The 27,884-nt window shown below is 46.8% G+C and overlaps 1 protein-coding gene across 1 annotated transcript; it reads left to right on the forward strand.

The window, feature by feature from the left end:
• The first annotated feature begins 1,043 nt into the window (after window positions 1–1,043).
• On the forward strand, window positions 1,044–26,305 carry Rimkla (ribosomal modification protein rimK like family member A). Its single transcript, XM_005083848.4, has 5 exons — window positions 1,044–1,302; window positions 18,058–18,288; window positions 20,126–20,212; window positions 21,076–21,279; window positions 23,022–26,305. Exons 1-5 carry the CDS (start codon window positions 1,140–1,142, stop codon window positions 23,477–23,479), a joined length of 1,143 nt encoding a protein of 380 aa, XP_005083905.1. The 5' UTR covers window positions 1,044–1,139; the 3' UTR covers window positions 23,480–26,305.
• Window positions 26,306–27,884: the final 1,579 nt, after the last annotated feature.

Raw genomic sequence — 27,884 nt, forward strand, 5'->3', positions numbered from 1 at the left:
TCTGTGAGCCCAGCAAGCTCTTGGTGGCATTCGTGTGCCCCTGAACTCAAACACACACCATAGATGCATAAATTTAGAAAGACGTTTCAATGAGCTGGAAACACAAATGGCTAAAGTCAATCCCATAGTTACTTAGAAGTGTTAGCTGGAGCTGGAGAGATGGCGCAGAGAGGAAAGGTTTGCTGCCAAGCCTGATGACCCGACTTTGAACCCTGGAACCCACACGGTGGAACTCCTGAAAGTTGTCCTCTGACCTCCAGTGCAAGCCCTGGTAGCATGCCAACAGCCCACGTTGTGCACAATAAATAAAAATATATTTAATTTATTTTCAAGAATTAAATAACAGGTTTCACACTATTGTTTGCAGGCAGAATTTGCAAACAGCTAGGACCAAGGACAACATGTGAAGATAACTGGGTTGTAGGGGGGAGGGGAAGTAAGATGTGGACTGAGACACACACACACACACACACACACACACACACACACACATCAATGGTCCTCCTAACTCAATGGGCTCTTACACCTGTTTTTGTGACATCGAGGTTATGATAACCCTGGTGCAAACCGGGAGAGGATGCCCAGTGTAAGAAATCGAGACCCGGAGAAAAGCATAAGCATCATCGAATTATCTTAACGAGATGCTGCTAAGACCCAACTGCCTCCACCTCTCAGTTCAGGCTGCATGCCAAGATTAGGGCAGACGAATCGCTCCTCTAAGGATGAAGTCCAGCCGCGAAGCCCGGGCGTGTGACCTTGCCAGGCTGGGAGTCGTCTTTGGAAGAGGCTGGTGGAGCATCTCAGTCGCGCCCTTCTTGGGGATCAGCGCCGCGCCCATCCTGCCTGTGTTCCTTGAGCTCTGGGGGGGGGGGGGATATTGGGGGGGAGGATTGGAGTCGTACCAGCCCCGCCCGGCCGCCGCAGGCTGCGCATCTCCGCAAGCTCCCAACCGCGTCCTCTCCGGGCGCCGCGCCGCGCTGATTGGCTGGGCGGTGGCGGCGGCGGCGGCGCGAGGCGATCCGGCGCATTCGCCGGCCGGGGCTGCAGAGGCGCCTGGCTCACGGCGCGAGTGGAGCGGCGGTGCTCGCCCGGGACGCGCCAGGGGGTCGCGCGGGCGGGCGACCGCCGCTTCAGTCGCCATGTGCGCGCAGGTCTGGCTGCTGACCGACCGACTCATCCGCGAGGACTACCCGCAGGTGCAGATCCTGCGCGCGCTCCACCAGCGCTGCTCCGAGCAGGACGTGCGCTTCCGGGCTGTGTTCCTGGACCAGATTGCCGTGACTGTCATCGGTGGCCGCTTAGGTGAGCGCGGCCCCGGAGGGGCGGGAGGGGCGAGAGGGGCGGAAGGGGTGCAGGGATCCTGTGAGCCAGCGGCTCTCCGCATTGAGCCCCTCTCAGTAGTAGCCCCTCTTTGCAGCAAATTGAAGCCAACGGTGGAGAAAATGCTTAATTTACTTAGGAGACGGGTTAGTGGGGCATTCACATTCACCTGAAGCTAAAGGCACCAAACCTCAAATTGCGGATTCTCCGTGCACAGATACCCTGGCAGACTGCACTTGGTGATTTGAGGAATCAACCCAGAATTCACAAAATTGTTCTTAGGGTAGATGCTTAGGAAACTTTTCTAGCGGTATATTTGCACCACTGATGAATGCCTCAAACTGGGAGCCTGATTATGGGAGACAGCTGAGAAAGATTGGGATTGTCTCTGGAGTGTAAGGGGAGAGAGGAGACACTTGATGATTTTCATTAACTCGTCCTCCTTCCTAAACACGTTAAATTCTGATTCCAAAATAGTCATGCCCTTCATACCTTACTCACCCTTTCAACACCATGTCCAGGGGAATTGGGGTGGTGGTGGTAAGACATGGTTATCATCCCTGATTCCTCCCAAAGCGTTCTGTTTTCAGATATTCTTATTATCCTCAATCCAGCCTATTTAGTTTAAGCAATCCATGACTTTGGAAATTCGTGTGCACTGGCTTACAGTCTGTGTTCTCAGCAAGCCCTCGGAGGTATCCAGCTATTTCAAGGGTCCAGGGCTGAAGAGGATTTGACCCTCTTGGATACTTCTTGGAGTGCTATTCATATTTCATCTTTATCTAGTTGGGTAGGCATTCCTTCAGCAAGGAAAGGGATTCCAGATTTTGAACAGACTACTTATAAGTGAGGTTTTGAGTACGTGTCCCTAAGTGAAATAGCAGAGTTGAACATTGTTCATCCATAAGTGTATTTAAACCTTCCATATGTAGATCAGATTGCATATATTTTGGAAAAGTAGTGTGGGTAAATGTAAAGAGTACCATCTCTCAAACCTCTATTGCAAAAACCCTCCCAATTGATTAATGATGAACTACATTCCTGAACAGAGAATCTGGAGAATTGTGCTCTTACAGCTTTTCCATTACCAATTATCTTGGCTTTGCTTTGTATAGATCACTTTGACTTTGATTTGGGGTTTTGTTTGCTTTTTACACTTAATTTTACATGTATGAATATTCTATCTTCATATGGGTGTGTACACCATGTGCATGCAGTTCCCTCAGTGGCCAGAAGAGGGGGGTCGTATCCTCCAGGACCTAGGGGTAGGGGTGGGAGTAGGGGTAGGGATGGAGGTCGCATACACCTTTAATCCCAGCATTTGGGAGGCAGAGGCAGGCAGATCTCTGTGAGTTCAAGGCTAATCTGGTCTACAACAGCTAGTTCCAAGACAGCCTCCAAAACCCACAGAGAAGCCCTGTCTTGAAAACAAAAACAAAAACAAAACCCCAAAAGCAAACTAATTAGCCCAGCGTTGGTGGCTCACTCTGGAGCCAGAGGCAGGCAGATCTCTGTGAGTTGAGGCCAGCCTGGTCTACAGAGCGAGTTCCAGGACAGTCTCCAAAACAATACAGAGAAACCCTGTCTCGAGAAACCAAAAACCAAAACCAAAAACAAACAAAACAACAACAACAAAAAGAATGGATGCAGAAACCAGGGAGGAAGGCTGCTTACTGGCTTACTCACCATAGCTTGCTCAGCCTGCTTTCTTATTCACCCCAAGATCACCAGGAATACTTTCACAGGGGTGGAACATCGTGCAGTAGGTTAACCCCAGAACCTGAAGCTACAGACAGTTGTAAGCCACCACGTGGGTTCTGGAAATCCAACCTGTGTGCTCTAGAAGAGTGGCTAGTGCTCTTAACCAGTGAGCATTTTCCCAGCCCCCATCTCTTTGAATCTTGTGTCTCTATTCAAGTTGAGGTTCTCCAAGCTTGAATAGTCTGCTTTTGGTTCCTATTTAAGTGGAATGATCAGTTATATTTTGGTGATGAGTTTGCTTGTTTATTTTACACCTTGTAAAGATGTCTCTTTTTTGTTGTTTGTTTGTTTTGTTTTGTTTTTCAAGACAGAGTTTCTCTGTTGCTTTGGAGTCTGTCCTGGAACTAGCTCTTGTAGACCAGGCTGGTCTCGAACTAACAGAGATCTGCCTGCCTCTGCCTCCTGAGTGAGTGCTGGGATTAAAGGTGTGTGCCACCAGCGCCCAGCTTAAGATGTCATTTTTGAGATATGGAAATTATATTTTCTTATCATTTGTCTGACTTACTGTCACATCAGCAATTCAGAAAATGCTCTCTGTGTAACTAAAACTCTATTTTAAAGAATGAATTGTAAGAAAAATGAAAGTTAAATCATAGCGATTCAGAAAGCACTTAAACTATTAAGTGGAATTCATGTGTGAAAATATCTACTCACAAGCCAGTTGTTTATAGGTACAAGAAAATCTATATAGCTGCTTGCTTGCTGGATGGACAAACTGAAGATGGGTTTTTGTTGTTATTGTTGATTATTTTTATTTGTTTATATTTTTGATACAGGGTCTCACTAGATAGCCTTGGCTGGTCTGGAACTTGCTATGTAGACCAGGCTGACCTCAACTCATAGAGATCCACCTGCCTCTGCCTCCCAAGTGCTGGGATTAAAGTCATATGTCACCACATCTGGCACTGTAATGATCATTTTTTCTTTAGTGAGCTCCACTAACCAACCTAGATTTGGATGGGGGTAAGGGGTGGGACTCAGGGAAAGAGCAATGACCTTCAGGTGACTAAAGCAGTCCAATAGAAAGCCTCCCTTTTAGACTGCTGGCTTAATGGTATGAAAAGCATATCTGCTTTGCTTTTTTCCATTGAGAAGCTGCGATTCCTTTAATCATTCAATGAGTGTTTATTTTCCTAAACACAAATGGTGAACAAGACCAAAAGGCATACAACTAATAATAATGACAGCAATAACACAGCCATAGTAGTAGGTACTTATACATATATGTGTGGTTTGTGCTATGTTCTTTTTCCTTATTATCTACCATAAACACAGTGAGGTCATTGTGCACACAGCACCAGCCAGAAATTACAATCATACTCTGGGTCTTCCTGGCTTTTTGTGTGGGAGTCGATGCTGGCTTCACTGTTGTCTTATGATTCCTGGGATTCCACTAAAATATCAGTCTGAGGTCCCATCTGGTTCCTCCCAGATGGTAGAATTCCATTCATCCCTCAAATCTAGCTCAAGTCACTGGAGTCTTTCCCAAGCTCCCTGCTCCATCCCCATGGAGACACTCTTCCACCTGCTACCAAATAACATCAGAGTGACACTCGTGTTTCACTGTAATTATCTCTGTACAAGACTGACATCCCCCCATATACAGGATCCCTCAAATATTTGTTTCATAACTAGTACATAGTAGGCCTTTGGGTAGTGTTTGTTGCCTAATTTGAAGTATGAGGTTAATACTGAAAGGACACAAGGTATTTAATGTAGTTAGTGCCTGTGTTTAGGGGTTCATGATTAGATATGTATGTTCATATGAGGAGCTATTATATGAAGACAGGTTAATGTAATCGGAGTTCCGTTTACTATCGATAGTTAAGCTCTCTGGCCATCCTCAGGTCAGAAGCATTATCAGGACAGTTAGAAACTCATCATCATCCGAGAGGGAATGTGAGTTTGACCCCGAAAAGGGGGCGGTGTTAGCATTTGTTATATGTAGGAGCAGCATGATTCAGCATTCTTTCTGCTTTCAGAGCTCAAGCTTTGGTGGCCATAGCTGTTTATTTATTTATGTTTATGCAGCTCTGGGGATTGAAGCAAGGGTCTTGTGCATGCTAGGCAAGTAATCTCCCACTGGACATCCCCAGGGCTGTAAAGCACTTTCTAGGTCAGGTTCTCTTTTATCTGTGGTACTAAAAATTGAACTCAAGGCTTTATTCATGTGCTAGGCAAGCACCCCCACCACTGAGTTACATATCTCGCCTTTTATTTTTTATTCTAAGACAGAGTCTTGCTTTGTTTCCAATTTAGGCTGGCCTTGAATTTAAGCTTTCTTACCTGGACTATATGAGACCCTGCCTCAAAAAATAAAGGGTGTGTGTGGGGAGGGGGAGTGGAAGGTGCTCATCATGGTGATCTGTGTCTTTAATCCTAGTACTTGGGAGGCAGAGGCAGGTGAGTCAATGTGAGTTTGAGGCCAGCCTGGTTTGCATAATGAGTTCCAGGCCAGCCAGGGCTACAAACTGAGATCCCTTTTCCAAAAGAAGTAACTCAAGACTTCACTGTCAGCAAGTGATAATGCAGTTATTCTGGGCTGAGGATTGACTAGAAATGATAAGTCTTTATTCTTACACTTCTATTAGTAAATCCTAGCATATAAATTTCTCCATTTTACCCATTTGGTTCAGCAGGTGTTTGCTGAGCAGTGTGCTGGAGATATAGAATGGCAAATAAGAATAGACATGGCCTTCGCCCTCACTAATGCACGTGATTTTTTTATTCTGTCACTAAGTGTCTTCTGACTGTATGTAAGGTATTGTTCTAGGTGCCTGAATAGCAGTGCTGGAAGTCACTGCCTCTCCAGGATGTTATATTTTATATTGAGGTAGAATACAAACAAGGTAAGTAAACTGTACAGCAGGGAAGAAGCAGGAGGTGCAGAATGGCTACTGCATTGGGGTGAGTGGGGTGGCCCTCTGCCACAGGTGTATTCTAGTCAAGAGCTGAAGCAGGTCAGGAAGTACACTGTTTGCTCTAAAGAAGCTCCTTGGGTGAGGGTGAGGGCTGCACTTATCTGTGGGGATATGGACAAGTATTTACAATACAGTTAGGAATTACATTGGCCTAGGAACATGGCAGGGGTGGGTTCTCTATCTAGGGCCTGTGACCCCTCTAACCATAAATTTGCAGTACCAGCCCCAAAATCCTTTCTTTTGAGTAGGCCTTAAGTCCAATTAGACAGCTGTTAGTTACTCCCAAGATAAAAGTGCTATTACACCCTTAGGGCCATCTTGCTGGGCTGACCATGGTTGTGGTCTGGGCTTTACGACTGGGTGGGAGGACTGTTGGTTGCTTTTCTCCCTTGGAAGCTTCTATAACACTTCTGATACTATGAGAGCTAGTCCTTAGGGGAGAAAGAGGCTTGTAAGTCAGTTCCAACGCAGTCCCTTCAAATCCTGTGTCATGAATGGACTCTTCAGCAATCAGGTCTTACCTTCAAGTTCTGGGTGGCAGTCTAGGGCAATGGTGATATCCTACATTGTTGTAGGAGTCCCCTGACCAACTATTTGAAGGGAGGTTCCCCTGTCTGGCACTGGAGTTTTTGCTAATAGTCTATGGTTCTTGGGGGGTGGGGTCGTTATCCCCAATGTGACATAACTCCAGTTGAACTATATGTATTATGTGTACTTTTAGGTGAGCTTATAAAACAATGTTTCTCTATGACTTTCACAAACATCCTTAATGTTATCTATCTCTGTGTCCTCCCTTTCCTTCTGTGTTATCCTCCCCTCTTCCTCCCACCCCAGGAAGTGCACTGTTTACCTGTGAAGAGTGGAGAGGGAAGGAAGGGGCATTGAGGAGTGAGGGGCAGACATGAGAAGAGCAGAGAGTTGGGGAGAAGGTGGAGATGGGCACAGGGCCTTGTGGGCCAGCCATGGACTCTGTCTCACTCCGGATGACGTCTGGAAGAGGTGACAGTGAAGGGGTGAGGGATCAATGCACGGCAGTCCCCAGCGAGATCCCCTGGGAAGTTCTGAGCATAGCGAGGATCCACGGTGTTGAAGACTTCCTGGTAGAGGGAAACTAAGGCTGCGCCTGCGGATAAGAGGCGTGTGTAAAGAAGAAATGATGGCGCGTTTATATGCTGGTGCCTGTGGTCCAATGCAGAGGGAGCAACTGCGTCTCTGCATCCACCAGGGGGTAACTATAGGTAGAAAAAAACAAGGATCTAAGGATGGGCTCTGGGGATATCGGTCCTGCACCACTCCAGTGGCCATGTTGAGAACAGATTGGTTAGTGGCGAGGACAGAAGTAGAATCACCTAGTGGGTATGGCTGCCGTTTGGATGAGAGGTGACTGTTGGATTGGAATGATTTCTGGGAAGAAGGTGGGGAAAAAAAAGTTCCATTTACTCCCACAGCAGAGGTGAGTGAGGAGTGGGTTTGGGATAGTATAAGTGTCTGAGATGTCTAGGGCGGTGAGGGGTGGGGGTGTCACTGAGCCATTTTTGCTAGAGACCAGAATTCACAAGAAAGGCCTAACTTGGAGATATCAAAGTCAATGCTTGTGTCTACACCCACCTGTCATTGGCTGAGAGAGCTCCGGAACACTCCATAGGGGTGAGGGTAGTGAAGGAGAGGACGGCTTCCTGGGTTGTTTGAAATGGAAGCTGTGCTCAGACCCCATCCAATAACCTGTAAATCAGGTTTAAAAAAAGAAAGGAGAATGGATTAGCTGTGGACTTTGCAGGAACCACTCTCAGGCACTGTCCGTGTGCGATAAACAATGGTGAATGTGGAAATTTTCTTATAGAGGGCAAGTGAAAGTTCAAGAGGAAATAGGGATGGGAGGCCTCCCTTTTTAAAGATTATTTTTTTAAATTATGTGTATGCATGTGTGTGCATTTGTTTTTGTTTGCTTGTTTTTTTGTTTTTTTGAGACAGGGTTTCCCTGTGGCTTTGGAGGCTGACCTAGAACTAGCTCTTGTAGACCTGGTTGGTCTTGAACTCACAGAGATCCACCTGCCTCTGCCTCCTGAGTGCTGGAATTAAAGGCGTGCGCCACCACCACCCAGCATGCGTATGCATTTGTGCTGTGTGTGTGTGTGTGTGTGTGTGTGTGTGTGTGTGTGTGTGTGTGTGTGTTTCATTGGATCCCATGGAACTGGAGTTACAGGTGAGCCACCCATCAGGAATAACCTTATCCACTGATCCATCTCTCTAGCCCCCAAGGGGCTTTTCTTGAAGAAATAATGACAGTTGTGTGCTATGTCAGTGGCTCAATAGAGAGGGAAACTGGGAGGTGCTTTATTGGGTGAAAGGGCTTAGGCATCCACTGCGTACATCCAGGGTTACTCTAAACTAGGAATAAGAGTGGTTAAGCCATCTAAAAGGGAAGGTAACCTGGATGTCACAGACCCAGAGTGGTTAGATGTGACCGTGGGAGCTTTTGGAGAGGCTAGTTAATATAATGATTGCCAGCCAGCAAGAAAGATGACTTTGAGACTAGTTAATATAATGATTGCCAGCCAGCATGAAAGATGACTTTGAAACTAGCAGGCTTGTGGGGTTTTTTTTCTAGGTATGTTCTATTGTAGAGCACCCAAGACGTAAATAGAAACTCAGTCTGACCAGGTTAGTTATTTATCCAAGCAAGCAGTGGTGGCAGGGCATTTGCAAGAGAGTGGCTATGAGTTTGCTGAGGATAAGAAGGGAAGAGATGGTAGGAAGGGTGAGGAGCAGTGAAAAGATGAAGAGATCTGCATGATAGCTCCCACTGTGGTTGGAGGATGCTTCAAGTTGGGGCCATAGGAGAAGTAATCTGGAAAGCTAGAGGCGATGTTTCTAATTGTGAGACTTGCAAAGTCTGGGCGGAACTGCATGGCGGCCATGGTGAGATGGCAGGTCATATCCTTGGAGGACAGGGGCTCTGGAATCCAAAGTGCCTGGCCATTGGAAGGGTCCTACACGGGGACAGTGAGAGCCCCGGTATTTATTATAATGTGGGAGTCAGGGAATGAGGCTTCAAGGGGAGTTGGGGATGATGTGTAATCTGATGAGGGTCAGGGTGGTCTTATGGCATGTGGGGGTGGGGGAAGAATGTTCTAGAAGTTAAAATGAAAACCAGGTAGCACATCACCCCTGTCTCTAGGGCTGGTGATCTGAGGGTGAGAAACACCTTTGGCCTGGGAGGGCAAAGGGGAAATAGAGTCACTGGGAAGTGAGAGCAATTCAGTTGAACTCAGAAGAAAAAATGTCATGGTTTGCTTTCTTTTGTTGTGATAAACACCATGACCAAAAGCAACTTGGGGGAAGGAAAGGGTTTATTTGGCTTACATTTCCCAGGTCAGGGTCCATTCAGGGAGGGAACCTGGAGGCGGGAACTGAAGCAGAAACCACAGAAGAGTGCTACTTGTTCTCCATGGCTGATTCAGGTCATTGTTGTTTTTTTTTTTGTTTGTTTTGTTTTGTTTTGTTTTGTTTTACGAGACAGGGTTTCTCTGTTTTGGAGGCTGTCGGTCAAGCCTGGCCTCGAACACACAGAGATCCACCTGCCTCTGCCTCCCGAGTGCTGGGATTAAAGGCGTGCACCACCAATGCCTGGCCATTGTTGCTTTTTAAAAAAAAATATTTTAAAGATTTGTTTTTATTGTTTGTGTGTGTGTGTGTGTGTGTGTGTGTGTGTGTGTGTGTGTGTGATACGTACATGTGAGTGGGGGCCTGCAGAAGTCAGAAGATTTGGCTCACTCTGGAAAAGGAGTTACAGGCAGTTGCCAACAGCCTGATGTGGCTACTAGAAATGGAACTCGGGAAGAACAGTACGTGCTCTTGACTGCTGAGTCATCTCTCTAGCTCCACCAGTTTGCTTTTCCTACAACCAAGGACCACCTGCCCAGGGGTAGCACTGCCCCCCAATGGACTGGGCCCTCCCATGTCAATCACTAATTAAGGAAATGGCTCACAGACTTGCCTACAGGCCAGTCTGGAGGAGGCACTTTTCCAATTGAGGTTCCCTCTTCCCAGATGACTCTAGCTGTGTCAAGCTGATAAAATATTAACTGGTACAGAAAGGAAGGCTCACCAGAAAAGGTTGACAACGGAGTTAGAGCCCATTGGTGTGGTTCAAGAAGATACAGAAAAGATGAGAAGGGACAGATGGTGGGACCAGAAAAGGCACTGTGAAGACTGGGAGTGGAGCTCAGTGGCAGAGCCCTTGCCCAGCATATGGAGGGTGCATAGCTGGATTGGGGAGTAGAGCTCAGTGGAGAGCTCTTGCCCAGCATATGGAGGGTGCACAGCTGGATCGGGGAATGGAGCTCAGTGGCAGAGCTCTTGCCCAGCATATGGAGGGTGCACAGCAGGAGTAGGTGGGGGTGTATGGAGTCTGGGGTCCAGGGAAATGATCTGCCTCAGAGACGGGGCCTCAAGTTACTGAATGAAGGAGGACTTGATCAGATTTGTTTCCTGGTTTCTAGAAAGACCACGTTGGTGAGGTGGTGGTGTTTGTGATTTCAGAAGTGAGATGGGAAGGTTTGCCAGGTTCTGGGGCTCTTCTATTTTACAGGAGAGGGGTCAGGTCCATAGGACAGCAGACAGTTCAGCCAGAACATCTTCCTTCTAGGTCCAGACACAATGGGAGTCCGCATGTGCTGTCTGAAACGGTCCTCCGTTCCCCCACCGCCACCACGCATGCTCTCACGGGGCACCTAGGGCATTAATAACAAATACGTGTTAGCTTTCTTCTTACATCGTCTAGCTGCCCTCATTCTCCTGTCTTTGGAATACTGCCCCATTCTTCAGCTGTCTGGAGACCCCCCTTTTCCCTTGCCCTTTAACCATTTGACTTCTGGATTCCACTTCTGCCACCAGTATCTGTATCTATCTGATGGCCTGCTGTGCTCCCAGGAGCCTGTTCTGCTAACACACTCAGGGCCAGGGAATGAAAACTATAGCCTAAATTGCCAGCTCTCTCACCCTCAGGTGGGTGTATTTGTATGGTGCTGGGGGATTCCCTCCAGAGGATGTTAACTCATGGGTCACAGTCTTAGCTTCCCACACTCCCTTCCCAGACTCCTCCTGTCTCAGCATTTCTTGAAATACTGCCTGTTTGACTACATGAGCTTAAATTGTGCTCTCAGCGTGTCCTGGGCAAACCCAAATTAATTGAAATTGGCCCAAAGAAACTGCCAACTAAATATCTGCTGAATGAATACAAAACGGTCAGACTTTAGCTTCCTCCATGAGGGGGCTGTAAGCTCCAGGAGGGCAGAGGCTGCCTGGCTCACCTCTGTGTCCTGCTTAATAGGTGTGTCTGCCTCAAAGCAACAGTTCAATAAAAGCTGCATTGAATTAAGTGACCTCAGAAAAGCAGTTAGTGGGAAAGGAAAAGCGGCTGCCTAAGTCTGCGGATTTCAGCGAGGTGGAGGTGAGATTTCTTTGAATGTCCTCCCTTACAGAACCTCAAAGGGATATATATGCACAGTGGTGACTAGATCTGTCCCAGAATCAAAATGACTTCCTCATGAGAGGCTGTAGGGTAGAGAGATGAAGCAAAGCCGCAGTGACAGGAGCCCGTTGTGCTCTGGTGACCCGGCTTCTTCCAACACAGTAAACATCCAGACGGTGGCAGGGATGATCACAAGACGACTGAATCTTTACTGGAACCTTCCCGAACTTCAGCACCAGCCACAGTTGCAGGATCCTGTTAAAAGACCACAGTCCAAAAAATGCCCTAAGTGAGGGCCTTCAGTATCCTGCTGTTTCTACTGCTTGCTTTGTAGATGAAGGGCTTGCTTTCCTGGTGTACTGGAATCCACGTTAGTGTTGAAGTTTTCTTTTGTGAAGCCAGTGGGTGAATTGCCCGTGCAGGTTGGGAAAGCTGAAACCCCCAATGCATCCACTCTGTGTAAATGCCAGGCCCATCCATATTATAGGATGCTTCTAAATGAGAATACCCAGTACGGAGCAGGTGAATGCTCAGTAAAAAATGCCAGCCAGTCAGATCTGATGGACAGCACCTTTTATGGCCAGGCTTCCCATCCTCTGTGGGTGACGGAGAGTGGGCCTTTGGGCTGTAAAGCTCTACCTTGGAATCATGGTTTGTTTATTACGTAGTAACGATATATCTCCATTGTAGAGTACAGTTACATGCTACTGTACACAAAATGCAAAAGTTTACTTTTGTTGAATTTAATTCATCCTAATACAGGTTATGGAAGCAGATTTGTTTCTTTGGAGAAATGATTCTACTTTTCTGTTCTGGGTTGTTGTTGTTGCGTCTTCTTTGTTTTGTTGTTGTTTTAAGAGAAGAGCTTACCATGTAGCCCAGGCTGGCCCCACAGCTATGATCCTTCTGCTTCAGCCTCTGCAATGCTGGGATTATGAGTTTGATAGTTTGTTTTGTTTTTATCGATTTGACACAAACTAGAGTTATCTGGGAAGAGGGAACCTCAATTGGGTAAAGGCCTCTATCGCATGGCCTGTAGGTAAGTCTGTGGGGAATTGAATTATCTTGATTAATGAATTATGTGAGAAGGGGTTAGCCTACTGAATGATGCTGGTGATCTTGGGGTGTATAAGAAAGCAGGCTGAGCAAGCATGGTGAGTAAGTCAGTAAGCAGCCTTCCTCCCTGGCCTCTGCATCCATTCTTTTTGTTGTTGTTGTTGTTTTGTTTATTTTTTGTTTTTTTGTTTCTTGAGACAGGCTTTCTCTGTATTGTTTTGGAGGCTGTCCTGGAACTCACTCTGTATACAAGGCTGGCCTCGAACTCACAGAGATCTGCCTGCCTCTGCCTCCTGAGTGCTGGGATAAAAGGTGTGCACCACCACCACCCAGCTATCCGCCTTGAGTTCTTATCCTGACTTCCTTCAGTGAGGGACTATTATCTGGGAGTACAGGATGAAATAAACCCTTTCTTCCCCAAGCTGCCTTTGGTTGTGATGCTTATCACAGCAACAAAAAACCCAAGCTAATACAACAGGTGTGGACCAGTATTCATAGCATTTCTTTTTTTTTTTTTTTTTTTTTTTGGTTTTTACGAGACAGGGTTTCTCTGTATTGTTTTGGAGGCTGTCGGTCCAGCCTGGCCTCAAACTCACAGCAATCCGCCTGCCTCTGCCTCCCGAGTGCTGGGATGAAAGGCATGTGCCACCACTGCCCTGCTCATAGCATTACTACTTAAAGACATTAAAATATTTCCCAATGAAAACATAATTCAAGAGGAAGTTGGGCTATAGTTACCGGTGAATGTAGACTATGGAGAAAACAGTGTTTCCGTTTCATAAAGTTGATGAATCCTAGCCAGGTCATTGCACCAACCAGTTTGACTTCTAATCTTTCCCCCTCTGTCTTAGTGACTTCTCTGAGGACAGAGTGGGGTAGTCACTTCCTGCTTTTTTTTTCTTTTCCTTCCTTTCTTTCTTTCTTTCTTTCTTTCTTTCTTTCTTTCTTTCTTTCTTTCTTTCTTTCTTTGTGTTTTGAGGCTAAACAGTAAAATCTCAAGGCCAGCCAGATGTGTGTATGGGAGGGGGGATGCAGGAGCTGAGAATCAGCTTGCATCCTTCTCCATCTCCCTGGCTTAAGGTGATACTTAGTCATGTCAAGTCCCTGGTTATCTCAGGGCCAGGGAAGCTTTCTTCTTCAGTTCACCACAGCCAAGCAGAGCCCATTCATCCAGTCCACACAGGTTCTCCATTCCCTTGAGGCCTGGAGAACACAGTGAGGATTTTAAGGATCCTGGAAAAGGTGGCATGTTCAGTAAGCTGTATCCCTGCAATGGGTTCAGCAGGTGCCTACCTGGGAGTCGATAATAATAGTGGAAATTCCAGTGTGGCTAAAGGTCTCAGACTTGGCAAGCAGGTTTGCCAAGGAGCCAGCCTGAAATGCAAATTATTCTTAGCCACATGTGGCTGCTGCAGTTACTGAAGCCAGAGTGAGAAGCAGTTTTCTCTGCCCAAGGTCACCTTGCTGCAGTGTGATGATGGCCGAGGTGAAGAGACTGAGCAAGGAAGGGCCTTTGGGATGGCCCAGAGCAAGAGTGTCAGAAATGTCAGAGGTCAAAGATGCTTATGCCTTAGTATTTGCAGGTTCTAGACCCTTCCATACCTTACCAAAATCCAAGGATGCTCTAGGCCCCTACATAACTTTTGCAAGTCACCTGCACATAATATTTGCATATTATGTAAATAATTGTGGATTCTTTGTATATTTTTTTAAGGTGGGAGGGATTTGAACCCAGGGCCTCTTGTATAATTGGTGAGTTATCTACCACTGAACTATACCCCCAACCCTGCAAGTAGTTGCTATACAATATTCACATTGTTTAAGTAATAATGTCAAGAAAAAAATCTTAACATTTTCAGTGTGGCTACAAATTAAGTTTTTCTAGTGCTTTCTATTTGCAGTTGGCTGGATCTATTGATATGAAACCTGTGGATCCATGGAGCTGGTGTAACCCCAAACCCAACATGTCCCTCTGCACAGGGCTAGGCAGCAGCATAGGCAGACGTCAGACCTGTCTTCATGCCTGGCAGAGCTGTTTGGGTTCCACTTTAACCCATTGCATTCTTCATTTATTAAAGGCTTCAGTGGGAATGAGCCAGGCCCAAAGATTTACCTTTGGAGAAGAGAGATGAAGTCCTGGTAAGACTTCCTAGGTGTCTGTACTGCTGCTTATAGAGGCTGAGCTCTCTCTGTGCACTGTGGTTGGTCAGTCCAGAAATGGACTGAATCCTTTTCTTCCTGTGTAGAAGTCTGTCTGTCTGTGGGCTCGAGCTGGGATTTAAAGCTGGTTGTTCCCCTTGCTTCTGGCTTCTCTAGGTTGCTTTTCTGTTGCCAAGCTGTTTTCTCATTGAGTGACGAAAAAAGTTGTTCTGCCTTGCTGATTGGAATGTCTGTGTCATGACAGTGCCTTGTGTGCATAGCATTTTGTTGGTTTTCAAACCATCTCTCATGGCATAATGATGTGTTGGACATTCTGTATTTGCTCACCATTTTGGTCAATGTGGATACCTTTCTTTTTCTTCCAATTTTGCCTTGTCTCCACTTTCTAACTACTTGTTCCGAGGGCTAAGGGGAGAGGGGATTTTTCAAAAGGCAGGAAAGGCAGCTTTAAACAATCCTGTTTCCGGTGCCCAAATGAAGCTGCTTTTTATAGACTAGCCCCGAGACAGTTCTATCTGCTGGGCTCACGGCATCAGCAGGAGGGCTAAGAAAAAATGGACTTAAAACCTGGCCCTCTCCATCCACACCTTAAGGAGGATCAGAGAAACCTCTCCTGGAATGGCCGACTTGTAAGTTACATCCACACAGCTCATTTTGTGAATGGCCTGCTTTTTGTTTGCTTGGTTTTTGTTATAGAGATTCTTCTTCTTTCTCGGTGTAGAACTTCGATATTGATATAGTCACTTTTGTCATTGCCATGTAGCCCAAGCAGTCTTTGAACTCTTTATCCTCCTGCCTCAGCATCCTGAGGGCTGAGGTGTGGCTATGTGCCACCATGCCCAGTTTAGGAAATAGCTCTGACCCCGGTGTGCGGCACTGCACCAGCTTAGGAGAACTGTGAACGCAGGTCCTCAGACGAGGTAGCAAGCACTGTACCACTGAGCAACACCCCACACCTCAGCCCTTGATGGAGAAATTGTGACTTCATTTGTACTTTTTGGTTTTTGGAGCAATAAAAGGTGTGCTAAGTTAAAGCCTGCAAGGTGGGTCTGTACATTGTAATTTAAATGTTTTCTTTAGAGTACTTGGGAGACTGTTGTTAAAATGTCTAAGTTTACCCAGTAATGAGATAGGAACCATGAGTCAACGGTCCCACATGGAGTTTATTGGTAGACAGGAAAGGAAGGGGGATGAGAGGTAACCAACCCGTGTGGAGCTGAGAGAGAGAGAGAGAGAGAGAGAGAGAGAGAGAGAGAGAGAGAGAGAGAGAGAGAGAGAGAGAGAGAGAGTAGAGAAGATGAGAATGAGGACAGTAAGAGAAAGTGGGTAGGGATCTGTCCTTTAAAGGGGTCCTTTGCACCTGAGTGCAGACTGGTTCTCATGGAACTCTGGGCTGGCTAGAGCACTGCCTGAGTGCATTCTGCCAGGTAACAGGGCAGGCCATCGTAATGCCTGAACCTTTCAAGACCCAGGAAGTTCTGAAACTCAATTCTCATGGCCTCACACATTCCATGTTCTGCCTCCCTCACTCCATCCCAGGTGCTGGGTGCACTCACTGAGTCAGAAAAGCCCTGGGCTGTCAGGGTTGAGAGACACCAAGCCTCTACTCGCATTCACTGTGTTCCACCTCTGAGTGCCCACTCCATTCTAAAGGGGTGCAAGAGTTTCTGAACTTAGTGAAGCCTGGATCTGTCTTCCTGCCACGTCTGTTCAGCTCAACAAGTATCAAGTGCCTGCTAAGCACCAGGCGCTATTCCAGGGACTGGAGTCAGCACAAAAACACACAGGCAAAAATCATTTCATGGCTAGCTCAACCCCTTGGTGCCATGCGAGGCAAGCCAGAGAATTCTGTGCAGAAGTCCTTCAGTAACTTGTAGGTGCTTAGGTCCTCATGAATCTTTACATCAAGTTGAGCCCTTGATTAGTCCAGAGTAAGGCAGACAGCCTCAGATCTTCTTACCTGTGTTTGTCACAGTATCTTTCAATAAATACCATTTAATGACTATTTAGCTCAATATGTGTTAAGTATTGAATTGATCTTTTCATAGACATTTTTTACTTTGGTTTCGTTACAAAGATACTGTACACCTGGAGAAAGCATTCTGAAAAATTCAGATAAAGGGAAAATACAAAGAAGAGCTGGTCATTGGAGCTCATGTCTATAATCCTGTCACTTGGGGCACTGAGGCAGGAGTGTTGCTGTGACGCACAGTCACATGGGCTACATAGTGAGTGCCAGGCTAGCCAGGGCTACATAGCAAGCCCCTGGCTCAAGAAAAAGAAGAAAAAAAGGAATTACTTGTAGCCCTATTCTCACTGTGAAAATGTGTTGCCACCTCCCCTCTTTTCCGAGACAGGGTTTCTCTGTGGCTTTGGAGGTTGTCCTAGCACTCACTCTGTAGACCAGGCTGGTCTCAAACTCACGGAGATCCGCCTGCCTCTGCCTTCTGAGTGCTGGGATTAAAGGCGTGCGCCACCAACACCCGGCTCTTTTCTATGTTTTCAACCCTTATCTATTTACATAACTGAGAACATAATGGATTAGGTGTTTTGAATCTTCAGCCTCAGGAGGCTGAAGGCAGGAGGATAAAGAGAACATAATGAATTAATTATTTGGCAAGGGTGGGAGGATAGGGGTGACAGTGTTAGGATTTTTTTTCCCTCTGTCAAATGAGTTTTGACTGAGCTAGGGATTGAATCTAGGCCTTGCACATGTTAGCAAAGCACTTTACATAGCACCGCTAGAGTTCTGTTTCTCCATCTAACATTGGCATTGCGAATATGAAATATAACTGTGTTGATAAAGATTATTTAGCTGGGTGTGGTATAGCATGGGCCTGGAGTCTTAAGCCCCTGAGGCAGAAGGATCTTGAGTTTGATCTAGTCTGGGATACATCATAAGATCCTGATTTATGTACTTTAAAGATGGTATGGAAGTGGTTGCATAGTGTTCCAGCCAGTAGATTTTCCTGAGGTTCAGTCACTGAAGAGTGTAGGGTTTCCAGAAATGGGCAGCATTGATGCCTTTGTTTGAAGCCATGAGCCTCCCAAGCCACTGGTCATAGAGCAGTCCTAGCCCCAAGGGAAGAAAGGTCTGACCACAGCTGTGCTGGGGACTTTTTAACAGACATCATTCTTGGTGCACTGCATTCTCTTTCTCTCTGCTCATTCCTTGTATCATAAGCACGCTCTGCCCATTTGTTGGAGGATGGTGCCGTCTTCTGCCTTCTCACTGCATACACCAGCCTACACCAGGATGCCCATGCGGCTGTTTTGAGGCTCTCTTCTGGCCAGACGAACGCTGAAAGCACTTCCAGTTGACAAAGCACTGGCAAGAGTTGAGCTCACTCTAGCCCTTACTTGCAGGCCTGCAGCTGAGCCAGAAACCCCTGACCACATTCCCCGATGTGGTGGTTGTACGGCTATCCACTCCCTCCGTCCAGTCAGATAGTGAAATCACCATCCTGAGGCACCTGGAGAAGCTGGGCTGCCGATTGATCAACCGTCCTCAAAGCATCCTAAACTGTATCAACAAATTTTGGACATTCCAGGAGCTGGCTGGGCATGGTGTCCCCATGCCAGACACCTTCTCCTATGGTGAGTGTCCCCAAAACACATTTAAACTCTTTCCAAAACATTGGTGTGTCTCTTTTCTCTCCCAGAATCCTCCCTGTGTCTCTGGTTGCTATTTCCTATGAATCTGTTTACCTTTGGGGAATTAACATATTGACTGTGGGCCAGTCCTTCTGAATAAACTGCTTTCTGTTTCTAGTCATTTGGTAAACATGGTGAGGATCATGGTGGTGGGCGGGCAGGTATAGTGCCTGAGAGTTGAGAGATACATCCTGATCCACAGGCAGAAAAAGTGGCTGGGCCTGGGGTGGGCTTTTGAAACCTCAAAGCCCAACCCCAAGCAACATGCTTCCTCCAACAAGGCCACACACCCCCCCAATCCTTTAAATCCTATCAAGGAATTCCTCCCACCCCCTAGTGACTAACCATTCAAATATGAACTTATGGGGGACATTCTTTTTTTTTTTTTTTTCTTTTTTCTTTTGTTTTTTACGAGACAGGGTTTCTCCGTATTGTTTTGGAGGCTATCCGTCCAGCCCGGCCTCGAACTCACAGAGATCCGCCTGCCTCTGCCTCCCGAGTGCTGGGATTAAAGGTGTGTGCCACCACCGCCTGGCTTATGGGGGACATTCTTATTCAAACCACTGCAGAAGCTCTGGGCTAGCACAGTACATTTCCTTGGCATCAGAAACAAAAGGCCACAAATATACAGGCAGTAGCCATGCAGTGAAGTCAGTGTTTAGGTGGGAGAATCAGTGTCCTTGGGTGGTGCATGAGCTTATCCAAGAGCTCCAACCACAGTGATGAGACATCAAGGACCACGTCCTTAAAGAGGTAGCCTGTGAAGAGCAGGGCCGGGAGCAGAGAGCAGAAAAAGAGCCAGAGGTAAAGGGAACATGATTAACCGTATAGCCAGTGGTTACAGACGGTTAAAGATGCTTGAGAAAGAACGGAGGCCTAAGACTGGCAAGATACAAGGTTGCTGCATGCAGTGTGCCCAGGAGATAGTGCTATCCCAAGACTAACATGAGAGTGCCTAATCAGAGTCACACTGCAGATCACTCTGGCCACCACATGGAGAGTGAGTTACACAAGACAGAGCAGAGACGGGCTAGGCAGTGGTAAGCTTCAGAGCAAGGAATGGAGACACGTGAGCAGATTCAGGAGTTGTTAGAGCACCAGACATACTAGAGCAGAATGACTGACAGTGAATGTGGGTGTGGGGAGGAACCAAGGTGACGAGGTCCTGGCTTGGGTCACCAGATGCCAATGTAATCATGGACTGAACTGGAAACAGGAGAATGGAGCAAACTGGTTGTCAGGGCGAGTAGCTGGCAGGGGAGATGACTTCAGTGGAGAACTTGGTCTGTTTCAGACATTTATAGTCTGCAAGAGAAGATGCTTGGGAGGCAGTGAGCAATGGGCTCTGAAAGGCTGGGGATGAGGATTTGGAAGCCCCAGCTATGCTGACTGAAGTACCAGGCAAAGGAGGTTATTCAGGGTGAGCATGAAGGATGGAAGAACAGAGGGCTGAAGGGTCCCCTTAAGGAGTTCACCTGAAAGGGTTAGGTGCCTGCCACACCGTCCTGAAATTCTGCTCCTACAGACATTGTGAAGGAACCGACTGTAAGAATGTCATGAGGATTATAATAGCTGGTGTGACATTTCCATGTCTACAGTGGCTTGATGCTGGTAGTAGCTTTCCTCTGTTCCTGCCTTGCCCATCACGGGTGTGTAGCTCGTGTCTGCTGGGTTTGGGTGGATTTGGATAGATTTCATGAGAACATCCTAAGGGGGCAAGTGCTGGGCCAGCCTCTGCTCTGCCGCCAATACTTTATTGATTCTTGCTTTTTCTTGGCAGGTGGGCATGAAGACTTTTCTAAAATGATTGATGAAGCAGAGCCCTTGGGCTACCCAGTGGTGGTGAAGAGCACACGTGGACACCGGGGTCAGTGGTGCTGCTGGGAAGCCGGTCCACGTAACTGCAGTTCTGGGCATAGGAATGCTGTGCACACTCACAGTGTGTTCTGTTGCTCTGTCCTTTTGTCAGACTCCTACCTCTCCTTGAACGCCCCTGAGCAGATTTCGATTCTTAAGTCCATCGCTGGCACATCTGCTCTTTCTTTGGATTCTCAGAAACAGATCTGTTCTCTCTCGCTGAACATCCTCCCAGCCCACACACTCCCTCTTACAAGTTCATGGTCCTCCTCATGGCACCAACTCCTGTATGGACAGCCTCCTCCATTCCACGCTGTCCTCACTCACCAGAGAGGCTGTGTGTATTCTGGCCCATAGTCATCTGCTCTCTTGATTTCAATAGAGTAGTCTTTGCCCATCTATTTTTGGGGGGTTTTTTCGAGACAGGGTTTCTCTGTGGCTTTGGAGGCTGTCTTGGAACTTGCTCTTGTAGACCAGGCTGGCCTCGAACTCACAGAGATCCGCCTGCCTCTGCCTCCTGAGCGCTGGGATTAAAGGCGAGCACCACCACCCCCGGCCTCTTTGCTCATCTTTTAAGACCAGCTCCTGCCATCATTTCTTCTCTCAGCACACCCCTGTAATGTCAGCCTTCTGGGAAGTTAGGATCAGAGGACTGGGAGTTAGGGCAGTGTGGTCACACACAGAGTGAGACCCTGTCTGAAAAAAGCAAACCAAGTAAGATTTAGTGCTGTTTGGTTAAGAAGAAAGAGTCTGGGAGAAATAGGAGGGGCCAGTACATGGAAAGTTGGGGCAGGGAGGCAGGCTGGGGTGGTAGGAAGGCAAAGACAACCTATCGCTTTTCCAGCTCTCTTGCTCTTGTCTTTCTTCTTGAAGGAAAAGCTGTTTTTCTGGCTAGAGACAAGCATCACCTCTCTGACATCTGCCACCTGGTCCGCCATGACGTGCCCTATCTGTTCCAGAAATATGTGAAGGAGTCACATGGGAAGGACATCCGGGTGGTGGTGGTGGGCGGCCAGGTGATCGGCTCCATGCTGCGCTGCTCCACAGATGGCCGCATGCAAAGCAACTGCTTCCTGGGTAAGATGGGAAGGCTCGAGGGGGCACAGGGGACTTCTCTGGACTATTTGGCCTGCTCTGTGAACATGTACTGATGCCTACTCCTATCACACTGTCTGCTGACTGCAGATCTCAGAGAGTGAGAGATGAACCTTTCCTGTGGCCATATGCAGTCCAGGGGAGGAACAGGAAGTCAAGGGCTGGGCCAGAAGACACTGTTCTGGGTGTCCAGACACAGAAGTATGACGCCTTGTATGTAGATGTTAGGACTCAACATCAGGGGTTGACAAGGGAGTGACATGGGGACCAGCATTGGGGAAAAAGTATATTTGAGTAAAGCATTGACGGCACAAGGAAGGTGAGGAGACAGTTTTGAAAACTGCAGCTACTCAGACAGATTATAAAGGCCTTACAGATGTGTCCACCCTATGACCCGAGAGCCCCAGAAGCTGTAAATGCAGCCCAGTGCAAAGGCACAAACTACTTAAAACATCAAGTTGTTTTTTTCTTGCCATTTTTTTGGGGGGTGTGTGACTTGATTGCAGTTCTCAAGTGTGAACTAGTATCAAGGCTGTGGTGAGGAGAAACGGTTGTATTTGCTCTCACATTTTAATTGAGGGTTTCCTTCCTCTTTCATGCACAAAACTGCCAGAAGCTGCAGTTTTTATTTTGGTTGAATGCAGAATCCCATCCCTTTATCCCACTCAAAGTTTGTTTTCTATCGTGGGAAACAGAAACATTGCCAGAGGGCCCTTGTTCCCATCACAGAAAACTACAGTCAGCCTTGGTGAATGAATTTGTGTTGGTTATTTGGAAAGAGAAAACAGAAAAAGGAAAGCTCTACAGTTATTTCCTGACTCAGCAGACGTGTGCTCCAAGGTCATTGACTAATAAGAGGCTCATTTACTAATTGGGTCCTGTTCTGCTAAAAGTCCCCAAGTAGCCTCACTGCATCTGCAGTGGAGTCTGGACGACATAAATCAGTTCTTGCCCTGGGCTAACACATGGCTCAGAAGCTATGCAAGCAAGATGCTTGTGAGATACCCTGGCTACCAGGCAAATTCTGGGTTAAGTCTGACCCTATGCTCAGCCCTTCAGTGATTGTCTTCATTTACACAATAACCATGTATGCAGCCATGTGTGGAACCTGGTGTTTGTGGGCACACGTGGTTTGTGGAGGCCTCGGGCTGATAGTATATTATTATTATTATTATTATTATTATTATTATTATTATCTTTCATTTTTTGGTGTTGGGGTGAACCCAGAGCCTTGCACTTGCTGGTTGGTCAAGTGCCCTGACTCCGATGCTCAGCCCAGCATTATTAATGATCATAAAGTATTTTGTCCCTTTCTACTATATGATAGATAAGAATTTTTCAGTTCCCTAACAACCATTTATTGAATACACCCGCATATCAGGCACTGTGGTTTTCTAATATGTATTTTTAGCTTTTTATGTATGGGTGTATGCCACAGGTGTGAGGGTGCCCATGGGGATCAAAAGAGGACATTGGAGCCCCTGAGTTACAGGTAGTTGCGAGCCACCTGAATTGGATGCTGGGAACCAAAGTTGAGTCCTCTAGAAGCTCAGTCAGTGCTGTAACCACTGAGCCCCTCTCCAGCCCCAACTTGCTGACATTTTAAGTAACACTGTGAACAGCAGCACTTGTCTCACTAGCCCTTTGTCATCAGTCTCCTCTCTCTCCAAGGGTCACCAGCAAGTGGCATTTGTCACCTTCGCATTGCTGTGCTTTCTCCATAGGTGGTGTGGGTGTCAAGTGCCCGCTGACAGAGCAAGGCAGGCAGCTGGCTATCCAGGTATCCAACATCCTGGGCATGGATTTCTGTGGTATTGACCTTCTCATTATGGATGACGGCTCCTTCGTGGTGTGTGAGGCAAACGCCAATGTCGGCTTCCTAGCCTTCGACCGGGCATGCAATTTAGATGTGGGGGCAATCATTGCGGACTATGCCATGTCCTTACTGCCCAACAGGCAGACGGGGAAGATGGCCATCCTCCCGGGACTGTCAAGTCCCAGGGAAAAGAATGAGCCAAATGGTTGTGCTTCGGCTCAGGGAGTTGAAAGTGTCTATGCCATCACCAATGGGTCTACCTCTAGTGAGAGTGAGCCTGAACTGGGAGAGGTCCGGGATTCCTCAGCAAAAACGATGGTGGGGGTCCCACCTCCCCATGTTGCCCGAGCCTGGTTACAACACTAACAGGATTGCTTCAGAACTCCAGTGAATTCCTGCTTTTTTTTTTTTTTTTGGCAGCATTTAAACCAAATCCTACTGCTTCCTTGAGTAGTGTCCAGTGAATAAGATCTGGACTAATGTGATTTCATTTGCACAGAAACTAGAAAATCCCATCCGGGCACTCAGCATTCTTTCTAACAACAGTTTGAACAAATAGCCTAGCTTTGTGGTTTTTATGAAGACTCATATAAAAAAAAAACACCAAGAACAGCATCCCAAATGGTCAGTTTAAGCCCACTGTCTACTGCGAGCACTTGGATGGAACGGTAGACTTTAAGGATCTGACCCTGGCTGTTAGCAGCAGCAAACAGCTTGGCTCCTGGAAACAATTCTCAAATGCAGCCAGAAAATGGAGGCATGTGCAGGCAGGCGGGATGCTCATAGAATGCTGTTAGAGAATGCCCCAAGCCCCGCCCGCCCTCCCAGTTGCCATCTTCTCACACTCCTCACCACTCAGGAGCTCCCTCACTGGCCATCTCACTGAAGCTGTTGTAGAAAGTGAGGTGGACCGTTCCTTGGCCTCACCACCTGGCATGGGTCCTGCTTTGTAACAGGGCATTTCTACAACAATCTTTGTCACTCAGAATTCATACCCCTGCTTCACCTAATGCCAGCTCGAGCAGCTTCACGCACCTTTGCTGCCTTTGGCCTCAACTGGAAATGCATCTGGATGAGCTACGGTCACATACTTTGTTTCCTGTGCACTAGAACCCAACACCCTGGACTTTTCTTTTCGATGAACTCTGCCCGCTTGTCATCCGGAAACCAGTGGGATTTTACCACAGAAAGTTACTGGACGATGACTGTTCTTTTCCCCTTCTTCTGGATGTTCTGCTCCTACCCAGGCCCCAGGAAACTACCCTTGTCCGTTTTTCCAAATTGTGGAGGCTCGGGTATTTGTGGAGGGGTGAGCAGGGCTGTTGTAGACATGGTACCAAGTGCTTTCCATCTGAACTCTTCAAGCAGTAGATGAGATCTTTCCCTTGGGAGAAATTGTAGAGATGGAGTTTTGTGGTTCTGTTTATAGGAAGTCTAACAGAAAACAAGCAATGACCAAATACGCCTGAACAAATGCATCCTGGAGTTACCTCACTGCAGTTACCTGGGAGGCCATCCTCTTGAACTATTTTAGTGCAGGTGTCAAGAACATTGAGGATTCCTCTTTGGGATTACCTCAGAAGCCATCAAAGGAAAGAGGCCTCATAACTTCTTTATCAACAGGTCTTGTTTAGTTTCTTTTATTCTCCCCCAACTCCTGCTACTTGCCAAGGCAGTGCTAATTCTACCACCCAGTGTATTTGCCAGAAAGAAATGTTCTTTGACTATTAAGAATTATAGACCTAGCCATAAGGACAAAGATTTGCCCACTCCAAGGAAGCATGTAAGTTGACAGTTTCCAAAGACGGTTCTAGAAATATGAGTTGGGTCTACTATACTGCAATAAACATACACTTTCCTTAAGGCATCTACTTTGAAGGCAGCACCACCCAAGAGTAAGTGCATGTACACAATTCCTGTACTTACTCTGCTATTAGTGTAAAGTGTGTATAGAGTAAAAAAACTAACATTTTTTCACAACACATTTAAATAGAAACTGGCCTTTAAAACATCGTAGTTAAAACCAGATTCACCAACCAACAGTTGTACTACTGAGAAATGTTGGTGCCACGTCACAGGGATGTCACACCTCACAACTGTAGTATCTGTGCAGTTTCATCCTGGGTCCATGCCACTGAACTAAAACCAGAGTAATGTATCTGTATAGTTGAAGAAGGATAACACTTTGCTCTTGTAGACTAAGACCAATATCTCCTCCTTACCACTCAGGATGGCTTTAGAAGAAGGCTAGTTAGTTCTCTTCCTGCTGGAAATGGTCAGATGCCAGCCAAGTGTTGGCCTCTTGGAAGCTATACTCACGCATGTCCACTGTTTAGTGTGAGCCTCTTCTCATTGATCTAAGTCCACTGAGGCCCAGGTAGAGCAGCTCAGAGTGTTCCCATATTTCCTTTGCCAAAAGAGGCCCGTTTCTCAGCTGGCAGAGATGTCAGTCATTGGTGTTATTGTCCAAAGCTAACCCTGCCTAGAGGCAGAGAGCTGACTCTCAGCTGGATCCTAGCTCCACTCTGGGATTTCCATCCCACAGCTGGCAGTGGGCAATTACTTGAGTCTCAGCTCCATGACCCAGCCATACTTGCCATAGCTGCCTACACTTGCTGGAAAGTCAATGGGAATGCAGAGTCTACCAACATAGCTGACCACCTGAGTTCTGGGTCTCCATTTTTCCTTTCTGTAGACAGGGAAAATGGCCTACTTCATTTACCTCTTGGTGCATGTTGAGGTTGAAGTGAGTTAGTAAGCACAGCTGTGCATTTGTGGGAGGTGGTGACAGACCCCTCCTACATGTAGTTTTATGTTTCTCATCACTCCTCTTTGAGAGAGTTAAAAAAGGAAGAGGCTATGAATTCTTGGCATTAGCAAGCTCAGAAGTAGTAGGGGCCCAGAAGAAAAGAATACAGCTTCTGAGAGGCCTTCCTTCTAGCCAGTGATACTTCACAACCTGAAAGGAGTAAGGCTCTGGGGGTAGCAAAGAACCTTCCAGATGTATCCTGTATAACCTGAAACCCTTGACTCATGTATACCAACACCAAGTCTTCCTCTGTAATACAGATTCAGGTGTGTATGTATGTGGTCTTCTCACTGTCTGGTATGAACATCTTGAAACTGGTCAAAACTTGAATGTCAATAGCTTGGTCACTCAGAATATATATGATTCTGCACTTGGGAGAAATATCTCTAGGTGTCTTGTCTGATTGCTTGTATATGGACAGACGAAGGTGGGTTGGAGACGTTAGGCCTTTAGGTTGTGAGAAACAGTGTAAGTGAATCATGGGCTGTTGCTGACTCAGCCCTCTCATCTGTGCACTCTCGTGTCAAACAGGCCAGGGTGAGGAGGGCATGGGGGAAAGGCATGGGATAGCTTTGTGGCAGAGAGGTGAAATCAGAATCTCTACAGAGAAAAGGAGAGAAAATGGCCTAAGTCATGGTAAGGACACCTTGCAAATATAGGAAAGATGGAAGCAGCTAATTTGAGGGACAAAGTGGGTTCTAGGACCGACCAAGTCCCAAAATACAGTGTACAAAGCTTGAAGTGGGGAGTGGTTTCATCACCAGGCACAGCTGGACAATGTCCCTGTACTCACAGGTATGGCCTCTGCTTAGTGGTGGTCTGGGCAGTTGTTTTAAGGACACTATAACAGCTATTTGTCACTGCTCTCAAAGTCCATGTTCTTAGATCCTGATAGAAATACTGGTGGTGCGGCTGGAGAGATAGCTTGGCAATTAAGAGTACTGGCTGCTCTTCCAGAGGACCCGGGTTCAATTAGCAGCATTCACATGTGGTATTCACAATTATAACTCTAATTCCAGGGGATCCAACACCCCCTTCTGGCCTCTGCAGGCACTAGGCATGCTCATGGTGTGGGAAAAATACCCGTACACATAAAAAATATATAAAAGCATTGTTGAAAAAACAAAACCCTGATGTTGCTGTTGTCTTAGGGACTCAAAGTTCATGTAGATACTTGCTTTAAGAAATGCCTTAGTTACTTTTATGTTGCTGTGACAAAACATCATGACCAAAGCAATTTACAGAAAGCAGCGTTTATTTGGGGTTTGTGACTCCAGGGGGACCATCACAGCAGGGCAGTGTGGCAGCAAGCACCTGCATGGTGGCAGGAACAAATTGAGAAATCACATTTTTAACACAAGGCAGAGAGATTGTACTCAAAATGAACCCTCAAGACACATTCCCGGTGACACACTTCCCCCACAAGGCCACACTGCCCAAGCATCCCCAAACAGCCACCAACAGGGGACCACATGTTCTAATGCCTGAGAGTGATGAAGGGATATCTCATTCAAAAACACCACAGAAAGTTTTTCCCTGAAGGACCATCCTTGAAGACAAACTATCCTAACAGTTTCCTCCAACAAGGCCAGTCACTGTTCCAAATCTATGAAACCTGGCACCTCCTCTCCTGTCCTATAAGCCAGCTCCCAAATAATCACACAGAGACCTATTAATTATAAATGCTCAGCTGATAGCTTAGGCTTGTTACTAACAAGCTCTTACAACTTAAATTAACCCATATTTCTTTTTTTTCTGGTTTTTTGAGACAGAGTTTCTCTGTATTGCTGTGCAGGATATCCTGGACTCACTCTGTAGACCAGGCTGGCCTCGAACTCACAGAGATCCACCTGCCTCTGCCTCCCGAGTGCTGGGATTAAAGGCGTAAACCACCAATGCCCAGCAACCCTATTTCTTATCTATGCTCTACCATGTAGCAGTAACTTTTTTTACCATGGCATG

The sequence above is a fragment of the Mesocricetus auratus genome, unplaced genomic scaffold, assembly GCF_017639785.1.
Source record: "Mesocricetus auratus isolate SY011 unplaced genomic scaffold, BCM_Maur_2.0 Super-Scaffold_100014, whole genome shotgun sequence".
Taxonomy (NCBI): domain Eukaryota; kingdom Metazoa; phylum Chordata; class Mammalia; order Rodentia; family Cricetidae; genus Mesocricetus; species Mesocricetus auratus.